Source organism: Orycteropus afer, unplaced genomic scaffold, assembly GCF_000298275.1.
Source record: "Orycteropus afer afer isolate SDZICR_OR568_19922 unplaced genomic scaffold, OryAfe1.0 scaffold00464, whole genome shotgun sequence".
In the NCBI taxonomy this organism is placed as follows: domain Eukaryota; kingdom Metazoa; phylum Chordata; class Mammalia; order Tubulidentata; family Orycteropodidae; genus Orycteropus; species Orycteropus afer.
Window position 1 is genome coordinate 124,668 of NW_006922051.1, and position 11,284 is coordinate 135,951.

General features: G+C 41.0%; 1 protein-coding gene across 1 annotated transcript in view; it reads right to left on the bottom strand.

The window, feature by feature from the left end:
* LVRN (laeverin) overlaps positions 1–11,284 on the bottom strand; it is a 100,876-nt gene that overhangs the window by 45,863 nt on the left and 43,729 nt on the right. Inside the window, exons 2-3 of the mRNA XM_007954527.1 lie at positions 4,077–4,219; positions 1,778–1,917 (exon numbers count right to left, since the gene is read on the bottom strand). Of these exons, the coding sequence (XP_007952718.1) occupies positions 1,778–1,917; positions 4,077–4,219 (283 nt within the window). The remainder of the gene's footprint in view (positions 1–1,777; positions 1,918–4,076; positions 4,220–11,284) is intronic.

Consider the following 11,284-nt stretch of genomic DNA (forward strand, 5'->3'; position numbering starts at 1 on the left):
AGATTGCCCAGTCTTCCTTCCAAGGAGTGGCTGGTGGGTTTGAACCACCAGCCTTCTGGTTAGCAGTCAAATGCCTTAGGCACTATGCCACCAGAGTTCCCTTTCTTACTGTAAAGTAATGTTAAATAAGAACCATATGCACCTGTTGTGAATTACCTACAAATTACCTACAAATACGACTTAAAGACACACTTAGGAACAGATTTTGTGGAGGCTGCCAATATTATTAATTCATCATTAGGTTAAGTGGCATGCAGGAGGAGGAGCTTTGAGCAATTCTCCTCCTTGAGATGGGCCTGGCTTTCTTTCACAGCTTCCTTGTCTCCATCAGTCAATAGTAGTAAGAGTCTGGAAGATCTTGGATCCAGGACAGGGCCTCTACCTGCTGCAGGGCTGGATTTTCCTCAGCCCTACAAAGTGGATCTGACTAGAAAGAACTGGACCTAATGCACTAACAACCTTACTTACTCTGGTTTTTTAGGTGCTGTTGACTCAGCTCTGACTCATAGTGACCCTATCTACAACTGAACAAAACACTGCCCGATGCTATACCATCATCACAATTCTTGCCATGCTTGAGCCCTTCACTGCAGCCACTCTTTTGATTTGTTTTAAGGATCTTCCACTTTTATGGGAACTCTGATGGCATAGTGCCTAAGGCATCTGACTGCTAACCAGAGGCTGGCAGTTCAAACCCACCAGCCATTCCTTGGAAGAAAGATTGAGCAATCTACTTTTGTAGTGACACCGCCTTGGAAACCCAAGGAGGAGTCCCTATGAGTCAGATCTGACTCGATGGCAGTGAGTTTGGTTTTGTTTTCTTCCTCTTTTATGATAACCCTCTACTTTACTAAGCATAATATTCTTCTCCAGGGAATGGTCCCTTCTGACAACATGACCAAAGTAGGTGAGATAAAATCTAGGCATTCTTGCTTTCAAGGAGTATCTGGTTGCACTTCTTCTGAGACAGATTTGTTTTTCCTTCTGGCAGTCTGTGGTACTTTCAGTACTCTTCACCAAAACCACAATTCAAGTGCATCAACCTTTCTTTGGTCTTCCTTCTTCCTAATTACCTCCTCTACAATCTATTATAGGGCCTGCGCCAGTACATAAGTACTTCCATGATAATGTTTTCCTAAACTTTCATTATATAATGAGGGTGTAATTGAGTGAAAACCAGGTATTTCAGGACAGAGCCCCTACTTTACAGAACTCTGGAGAAATGTCCCACACACTGGAGTTGAAGAATATAGCAGCCCTGCTTCTAGGCAGGGATGGTGTTTAACCTGCACATGCCATTCAAGCCATAGCAGATGTTTCTTGCTGGTGTCCATTTTTATTTGTTGGTGTCTGTGCCATATTGGCTGCTAAACATTTAGACTATTATTCTAGCTTCAAAGGTTACATCAACATGACTAAGGAAACCGCATGTACTAACCCAGAATTCCAAGATGCCAGTTCAGCAGCAATTCCCATTCCCTCCCGTACTCTATAATGGAAGCAGACAGCTGGGAAGAGGGGGCTCAGAACCTGCCTCTCAGAAGTGGCTTTAATGGGCAGCCTCTTCTTGGAAACCATTCCACAGAGATGCCAAGATAATTGTTGCATTCCATTCTACAAAGTTATACAAGAGCTTTAAGAGGACTTGGGAAAAAGGCAGAGAGAGAAGCTAGAGGTGACAATGGGATAGGTAGGGTTAGCCCCTGGAAGCTGAAAGATCGGATAACAATCTGCAACCAGTACATTTTCCCTTACCTTGAGAACATTTGTTACTCACCTCCTTGCCCCTTTCAGTTCTGCTGACATGGTCAAAGTCACATATAGCAAATGCAGCTAAATAAGTTGGCATTTGGGGTGTTGTATAAAAGGTAGCAACAGTCCATTTGCTTCCATTCACATCTTCTTTTTCAGACTGACCTACAGAAATTTGTTTTAGTCCATAACACTGTAAACCTGGTCAGCAATATACACCTTTGAAATAATTCATCCTCAACTGTCATTCAGCTACTTCTTCCCAACCACTTTTCATAGTCTAGCAATTTGGAAAATGACTTGATGTAACCTAACAATAACAACAAACTCTCAAAACTGAAGCACTGATGGTTCAGTGGTAGAATTCTCACCTTCCATACAGAAGACATGGGTTCCATTCACGACAATGTACCTCATGTGCAGCCACCACCATCTGTTGGTGGGGACCTGAGTGTTGCTACGATGCTGAATAGTTTCAGCAGAGCTTCCAGTCTAAGATAGTCTAAGAAGAAAGGCCCATCAATCTACTTCTGAAAATCAGGCAATGAAAACCCTATGGATCATAGTAGTCTGAGCCACAACCAGTCATGAAGGTAGCAAAGGACACGGCAGCATTTTGTTCCATTGTGCATGAGATCTCCATGATTCAGGGGCCTACTTGACGGCAGCTAACAACAAGCTATCAAAAACCGCACTAGGAAGGTCTAAGGACAGCATCGAGAGCCCAAATCAGCATCTTGAGTAATATGGGCTTGATTGAGGGCCAAATCCATGAACAATGTAAGTCTGACCTCCAATTTGCCTTCTCTCTCTTTTCACCCACTCTACTATTTCCTGTTGTTGTTGTTATGTGCCATTGAGTCAGACGGGCTCATAGCAGCCCCTCCTTGGGTTTCTGAGGCAGTATCACTACAGAAGCAGATTGCCCAACCTTCCTTCCAAGGAGTGGCTGGTGGGTTTGAACGGCCAGCCTTCTGGTTAGCAGTGAAGTGCCTTAGGCACTATATGCTACCAGAGCTCCTTACTATTTCCTAGTCCAGCCCATTTCTCACACTGTAGGCAGTTTCTCAGTTATGAACAGCCAGCTTCTGTACAACTCCTACTTGTCCTTTAATGTCATGTAAATTTACGCTCACTTTGAAACTACTGAACCAACCCCTACTCACAACAAATTCTTCATCACAATCACCTTCACTTGGCTGCACGTGAAGCTTTTAAATCATTGAAAAGGCTCCGAGCCTTTTCTTGCTCTGAAGTAAGGCTAAATAAGAACCATATGCACCTGTTCCAACTCACAAATTCCACTTAAAGCTTAAAGAAGCAGTTAGGAAAAGATCTTGTTCATAACCTGGGGACAGCCTATACTTAACCTCAAGCTGCCCAGGCCCACAATAGATCAATAGGTAAAATTTTGTCACTTTCAGGACTCATTTATAAGTCTGCAGTGCTGGGAGTATGGGCCCTTTCAAGTAGAAATCATAAACTCAAATGCCTACAAGGGCAAGGTAGTCAATGTGAAACGGGCTAGTATACAATGACAGGAAGTGGTAGGGACCAAGGCAGACTATGGCACACAGACCCAGTGTATAGGCAGCCACTCCTCAGGTGTAACTGACTACTATCGCTTAGGAACTACAAGCTAATTATTGTTAAATCTTCTGAGTCTTCAGGGAACTAAAAAAAGCTCGATTTTATGTGAAGTCTCTGGATTTTTTAAAACACTAATAAAGCAAAAGGAAAAAGTCATGTGAGCCAAATCAAACACACCTGTGTACCAGATTCAGCCCATGTCTACCAGCTTATTATCACTAAAGATCAATAGTTGAAGCCCTGTCTTCTTCGAACTTCTCTAAACTTCCAATGGCAGACTGCCCAGGAATAAAAACAGACTGTTTAAAACAGTACCTGTAATGTCCTCAGCTTCTAATACAAAAATACTCAGGATTTATCATCTCCAAGATGTGATGCTGACACACACCTCATCTGCCTGCTCTCCCTGTACACATTCATCTCCACGGTTAACTCTCTCTCCCAGAATGTACCTGGACATTGACTACACTGATTTAAATCCACAATGAAATCGTTTGAAGATAATACTCCAGTGCAATGTTTTTAAATCACTGCCTGTCTTCTGAGTTTTCTAGAAAACTCCAATATTTTGCATGATGTGGGATCACTGATAACAATATAATAACATAATCATTATTATATAACAGTTATAATACATTACCAATACATTGCCTAGAAGAGCTATTGATACAAAAGCCATTACAGAGTTGAATGTGTGTGAGTATGACAATGTGATGACAGGAAGAGTTACTTACCTAGTTTTGGCATGTTGGAAAGGGCCACATAACTTGGATGATGAATTATTGTAATATTAAAAGTTGCCTTCAGAGCTGGCTCATCAAAACAAGGGAAAACATTCCTTGCGAATGTGGGCTCCATCTGAGATGCTAACAGGGCTCTGAAATATATTTTTTGGGAAAAAAAAATTATTTGTACCTCAATAAAAGGATTATGGTATAATTAAACCTGGGGTTTGAGAAGGAACTAGAATACTTTCTTCTCATCTTCCTCACTGCCTTCCCCAGAACATGTACACAAACCCCAATTCTCACTGCACTTCAGAATTCTTGTAAGACTGGAAATACCAAAAAAAAAAAAAAAATTCATTTTCAACCACAAAATAATATTTGCATTATTACATAATAAGCCTATCAAACCTTTCATAAACAAAATAGAAATAAATACATCAAATATGAAATGCCAGTATTTTGAGAATCAACTATTTTTCAAACTGGAATTACTTCCTTGGGAATAGTCCATTGTTTTCATTCTCCACCAAAGAATAAGTCAACTGAAGAATGTCTCCATTTTTCTCTTTTTTTCATATGTCCTCTCTTACTGGTTGAAAACTTATAAAAAAAAAATTTACTTTGGATACCCCTGGGCTAAACCCTTGGATGTCGCTGAGTTATTGCCAACTGAGCAAAACAGTGTATATCTGGTTAGATTTACCAAATCCCTGAAGCTCTTTCCCTCATCCCCTGGAAAAATACAGAAAAGGACATTATCTCACAGTGTATGGGGAGATCTTGGAGACAAAAGTACACGAGCAAACAAGGACATTGTCAGGTTCACCCTCTGCTAACATGGATCTGAACTAACAACAGCAAGTAAACAGCTTTCTCCTCAAAATAAATCTGACAATTGTGGATGGTAAAGTCCTTTATCTCCTAAAGGCCTGATATTTAATATCTCTGATTTCTGATGCATTTACCTTTGCTTCAGGTCCAGTTTTAAGATAAATAAAAGGTGACTTCAACAAAGGTAATGTTGTAAGAGTATGTCCCATCTATCACCTACCTCTGTGAACTTCTCCTCCACCATGATAAGACCTAGGTTCACATAAACTTTCACACAGCTTTAAGAAGGACACACACGACAGGCGCCCTATTCAAAACCTCTCACAGTAAGTTAATTTGATGTGTCCATAATCTCACTGTGACAAAACTATCATTTCCAACAGTTTTGCTCTATTTGCTCTCTCCTATTTTATCCTATTTTTGCTTGCATGTAATAGAGGGAGGTTTTAGGCTCTGACACCAGACACTATGGCTGCAGAAACTTTTTCCACTGAGCAATCCTGGACAAGCCACATAACCCTGCTGAGCCTCTGTTTTCTATCTAAAAAATAATAACACAATCTACCTGTTCTACTGTTGAACTCTGTATTATTGTTAAATAAATTTACCAATACACAGCTCTTGAATTCTCCTAGATTCCTTCCAATCTCATAAATTATTGTTAAAACAGATGAATTATTGCCTTAGGCACTGTGCCACCAGCACTCCTTAAATGAACTATAGAAGAATTAACATAGGGATTAGTTACAGGGCACGAGTGGAGAGTTGGAAATTACTAGTTGCAAATGTATTTTTAAGAGGTTCCAGGGCTCACAATTGGCCATAAACTCAATAGCATTTAGGATTGTCTCCCCAGTAAATTTTAAGCTACTACTAGTTGGGGATTAAAGATTCCTAATCCACTGTCATTTATAAATGTGGCAAACAAAATCTGAATTTGTAGCATATGAATACATATTTCTTTGTTCAACCTTGGAGCTCTTGTAAGATAGAGGCATAAAGAATATTAAATACATTTGCATAGTTTGTTTCACTGGCATTTGGTTTGCAGTTTTGGTTGCTATCTTTATAAGGAATAGGATAAAGTACAGAGGATCCAAGCATTTGATAGTACATGGAGTATTGAGTAGAGCATCCAGCCACCTGAATTTCTGTTCAGGACCTGCTCTGTAACTCAGTTGTGGAACTTTGGGAAAGTTACGGAAACTTTCTGGACATCTATGTCTATAGAATGCATGGATGGGAATACATCATCTCTAAGGCCACTTAGAGCTGTAAAACTTTGATTCTAAGAGGGTTAAAGATACCCAAAAGGATGGGGAAAAAAAGCCCATGATTTGGAGAAACACCACCATCAGAGGATCATGCATGGCCCTCAGGAGGTCTGAGTCCCCTAAAATTGTAGGACATTTTGTACAAAAGTGGATATATTGGCATGAAAAAGTTTAGCGTAAAGTGTAAAAGTACATCTAATTCTATAAGTACACATTTATATACTTGGAAAACCAACAAATGCCTATTGATTTTTATTATAGAAATTATGGAAAGTAAAGCTTGACAGCATCTCCTTAGCTTCTATGACTTCACAAAGCATATGAATCTCAAAGAGCAAGGTGGGGAGCAGGAAGAAAATTAGACTCTCCATGAAAATGGGAAATGTTTATGTTCATCAAAAGGGGTGACAGGTTCAAAAAGGGTAAGAGACAACAGCTTAGACAATCACTGCATGAACAAGTCAAACGTCAAGCAAGTGCCTTCCGATTCCATGATCCAGGTCTGCAGAGAAGTGAAACAAAAGAATCTCGTGGATTTCACTCAACTATCTCTCCCTAGTTTTAAACAAACAAACAAAACCTTAGGGACAAATCCCTACAACACACAGCCTTTCTGGCTCTCAACGTTAACTGCACAGATCCCTTTTCCAAAGGTCAGGGCCAACCAGCAGCACATGTAATCTCATAAAGTCACAACTGGGGAACCTCACACTGGTGTTGCATTCCCTTCTCTCTTTGCTCTGGACTCAAGCTACTCTGTAAGGATTTCCTGATCACAGAAAATAAAATGCACCACCCTCTCCTCACTTAAAATCTCACTAAAACATGTTATTATGTTGCTCATAAAGTCTGTGTTTAGAGTGGTCAGCTGATAAGGGAGTTAATTTGGGAGAGTTTGTCTCCTAGTGGCTCAGTATTGTAGAGCCACTTGTCTATGCTCTCATATAGCCAAAGAATCATGGACTCATTGTCTTGAACCACAGAACCACAGAATGCCCTTGGGAATCAATCTACTACCACATAAAAAAATCCACTCAGTTAGGTATTTCATCCCAAATTATGGGATGAAATTTATGAACTCCATATGCCTCCAGCTTTACTTAACAAGTGCTAAATGACAAAGCTTATCAAGAATTAAACAGGACTCTCTGGGGAAATGTCCTTTTTTTTTACACAATAACACATCCAGAAATCAAAATGTTTAGTAGAGCCAGATGTTACACCACTGGACTGTGGTTCAAGGGTTGGCCTATGAATCATGTTTATTACTTGTGTAATAGGATCTTAAAACTGAAGTTTCCATCACACAACAAAACATAATAATTCCAAGGAAAATTCCAGAAGAAATGTACCAAACCATCATATGAATATTTACAAGTAAATGACCTTGAGAACCTGTTCCATGACCCTTGGGCCCCTCTACTAGGTTAAGGACATAGAAGCAGGTCAGGAAATGGAGAGAAAAGAAGTCTCTTAGTGAGGAAGGGTTGTATTTGGCCAAAACCTCTCAGGGAGTTGGGAGGAAGTGTAACCCTCTAACTGAGCCAGGAAGGAAAATACAAAGTGTTTCTTGAGGCTGAGAGCTTCGGAGGCTGATGCCCAAATCATCTTGAGAAAACAAACTGACACTGGCTAGATAGAACTGCTACCAGGTGGGAATCTACAAGGCAAGGAAAGATCTAATTGCTTGCAAAACAGAGCCAAAAGAGGGTTGCTGCCTAGGGATCCACATTTGTTCCAGGCAAGTGATGCGTGCGTGTTCCTTAGAAGAGCTTTGGACTCCGAGGCACAGAATGAGCCAGTGTGAGGTCGATCTTGGGTGCTGTCCAATAGAGCCACCTGGAGGGGCCAAAGAGGCCTGGGGATATGCAGGGGCTGAGAAAGCAGTCACAAGAAACCATCAGAACAGAGAAATCCCGCTGGATCAAGGGAATTACAGAGAAAGAAACAGCAAGGAAACCTCTGAAAAGTCCAGGAAAATATTTCAAGTGAAAATGGCATCTGCTACACCAGACTGAGACCAACAGACAAGAGTATTAGATGAAGAAAGGACTTCACTATGTATCCCTACTCCCTGTCTTTTTCAACCACACTGGACCTGGTGGGATCGAAACAGCAGATGGGAGGGGAGAAGGAGAAACAAGAGATGGAGAAATAGAGAACCACCACTACCTTCTACCTTATTACAGACTTCCATTATGAAGCATGCCAGTGCTTGAGGAAGTCAGGTAGAGGGAGTATGGTAGTTAAGGTTGTGTGTCAACTTGACTGAACCTAGATGAGTGGCTGGGCAGCTGGTGGTAGTTATTCCCCATGATGAGACTAGATCAACTCCATGGTGGGATCGACCACATGCAGCTGAGTAGCTGCTTTAGGGCTGTGGTCTGCTTCCGGTATATAAGAAGCTGCTTTGGAAACGGTCTCTAGTTATGGCATGGTTGATCCCCGCATGTAGCCGAGTTGTTGCTCTGTAGCCTGCCATGCTCTGCCAACCTTGGGACTTTCAGTGGACTTGAATTAATAACCTGCTGTGTGGTTTGGTGACATTGGGACTATTCCTTTTTACTTGTGAACCTTAGGTTTATCAGGCTCAGTAGCCAGCAGCTGTCTGGGTGAAGAAAAGCCTCTAGCTTCAGTGGGCTGGGAGCAGGAGGCAGAACTGAAGCCCAAGGTTGAGGGGCTTTCTCTCAGCTCCTAGAGGCTGGCACTTTGAATTCGTACTTAAAGCCTCAAAATTGTAAGAGAATAAACTCCTGTTTGTTAAAGCCATCTCATTTTTGGTATATGTTTGTCAGAGTGTCACTAGGTAACCAGAACAGGGGGTAAGAAGGGAGATTTAACAGGAAGTTAAGTCCAAAGTTTTGATTACTACACAGGGTAGGATTTTTAAATTTCTGCATCTGGACTGTGTTTATAACCTAGTGATTGTAAATCATCTATCATTTAAGAATGACCAGGAAATCATAGGTTGTTGCACGCTTCATGCAGAAACAGGAAAGCTGACCTCATAGACAAAATTGTAAAAGGACAACGGGAGGAACAAAGTTGCATTTTTCTGAACTATTTGTGACTTTTCATTATGATAGTCACACTTGTTTTCAAAGATACAGTATCTAAATCTTTGATGAGCAAATCCATCTCCCAGAGAAAATTGTCCTGCCACATGAAATACGCATAATGAAATGACCTCTTTACTCTGTGATACCAACAACATCATGTGCCTGGTACTTAAGTTCACTGACCTAACTTCACCACTTCCAAATTTTTTCCTATTACTTAAAATTCCCTCTTGTATATCATAACCTAAGCAGCATGCCAGACTTTTTAGCATAAACAGCAACTGCAAGGAAGCCCTTTTCTAGTTTCTGTTCACTCTGTCTAAAAATACCAGATGCCATTGAGTCGATTCCAGTGTATGATGACCCCATGTGTTGACCCCACGTGTTGACAGTAGAACTGTGAGCCATAGGGTTTTCAATGGCTGATTATTCTAGAGGAAGTCACTAGGCCTTTCTGCCAAGGCACTTCTCAAAAATCCAAACCAAATTCACTGTCATCAATTTGATTCTGACTCATTGGGTTTCCATGGCTGTAAATGTTTACAGAGCATACTGCCTCATCTATCTTCCACAGAGCAGCCATAGGTCCAAACCACCAGCCTTCTGGTTAGCAGCCAAATGTCTTAACCACTACACTACCAGAGCTTCTGAAGGCACTTCTGTTATTGTTATTATGTGCCGTGGAGTCGGACCCAACTCATAGTGACCCCTCCTTGGACTTCAGAGGCAGTATGACTACGGAAGTAGATGGCCCAACCTTCCTTCTAGGTGGACTCACATCCCCAACCTTTTAGCTAGCACATGAGTATATTAACGTTTTGCACTTCCCTTGGGCTCCTCACTCTGTCTAAACCAAGGGTGGGAAAAAAACCCAAAGTCTCTGCCACTGAGTGGATTCGAACTCGGTGACCCCCACTGTTACCGAGGCTGTAAATCTTTACAGAGGCAGATTGTGCCATCTTCCTTCTGCAGAGTAGCTGGTGGGTTTGAACCACTAACCTTCTGGTTGGCAGCCAAATGCCTTATCTACTATATCACCAGGGCTCCTTACACTTGCACAAATTGATTGATTTTGATTATGCTGTTTGTTCTCACCTTTATTTGTCCCAAACAAAAGATTCTAATTTCCTCCAGCTATAGCATAGTGCCTAAGGTACTTGACTGCTAACCAGAAGGCAGGGGGTTCAAACCCACCAGCCACTCCTCAGAAGGAAGGTTGAGCAATCTACTTCCGTAGTGATACTGCCTCAGAAACCCAAAGAGGGGTCACTAGGAGTCGGGTCCAACTCAACGGCACATAACAACAACAACAATTTCACACTAACAACTCACTCTCTTCTCTTGAACATTCTATTTCCTTTTCTCTAAATATCTCCCGATTCCTTTTCTTTTATCAAGGGAATGCCACTGTCAGAAATGCAAGAAATATTCCTAAAGGAATCTTGGAACAGTGGGACTATACATTCTCTCTTTTATTAAATATCAAAAGAGGACGAGTTTTTCAAGAGCTCCACCCTCTCAATTTATAGACTTTCAAGTTGAAGTCCTAGAAGTTTATGCAGCCAGCTAGACAACTAGTAAGAAGCAGGGGTGGTACAAGAAAGAGAGCTCCAGCTCCTAAGCCTCAGGTCCTTTCCAATGCAGTGCCTTCTTTGAAGTACATAATGTAATAAATACTAAAAGCAAATTAAGAACATGAAGCTGGGGCATAGTGAATTCTGAGGAGTAACTTTATAATTAATAGCATTCCCTAATCTAGAGATGATAAGATTTCTGTTTTCCACCATAAGAGGTAGCATGTGCTATTAGCTTTCTGCTGAAAGCAACTAGATAGTCTGATAAATATATGAAACTAGTGTTTTGAGACATTAAACAGGAAGTATAGGACTATGATCCCCAAAAGAAGGGAAACAAACAAGAGAACTCTACGATCACCTTGCTTTTCTACCTGAGTGTAATTTCTTTTTATTTTTTCAAGCTATCCCATTCGTGGTATATTTCTGTCAGAGCAGCACTAGGTAACCAGAACAATATCCTTTTTTTTTTTTTT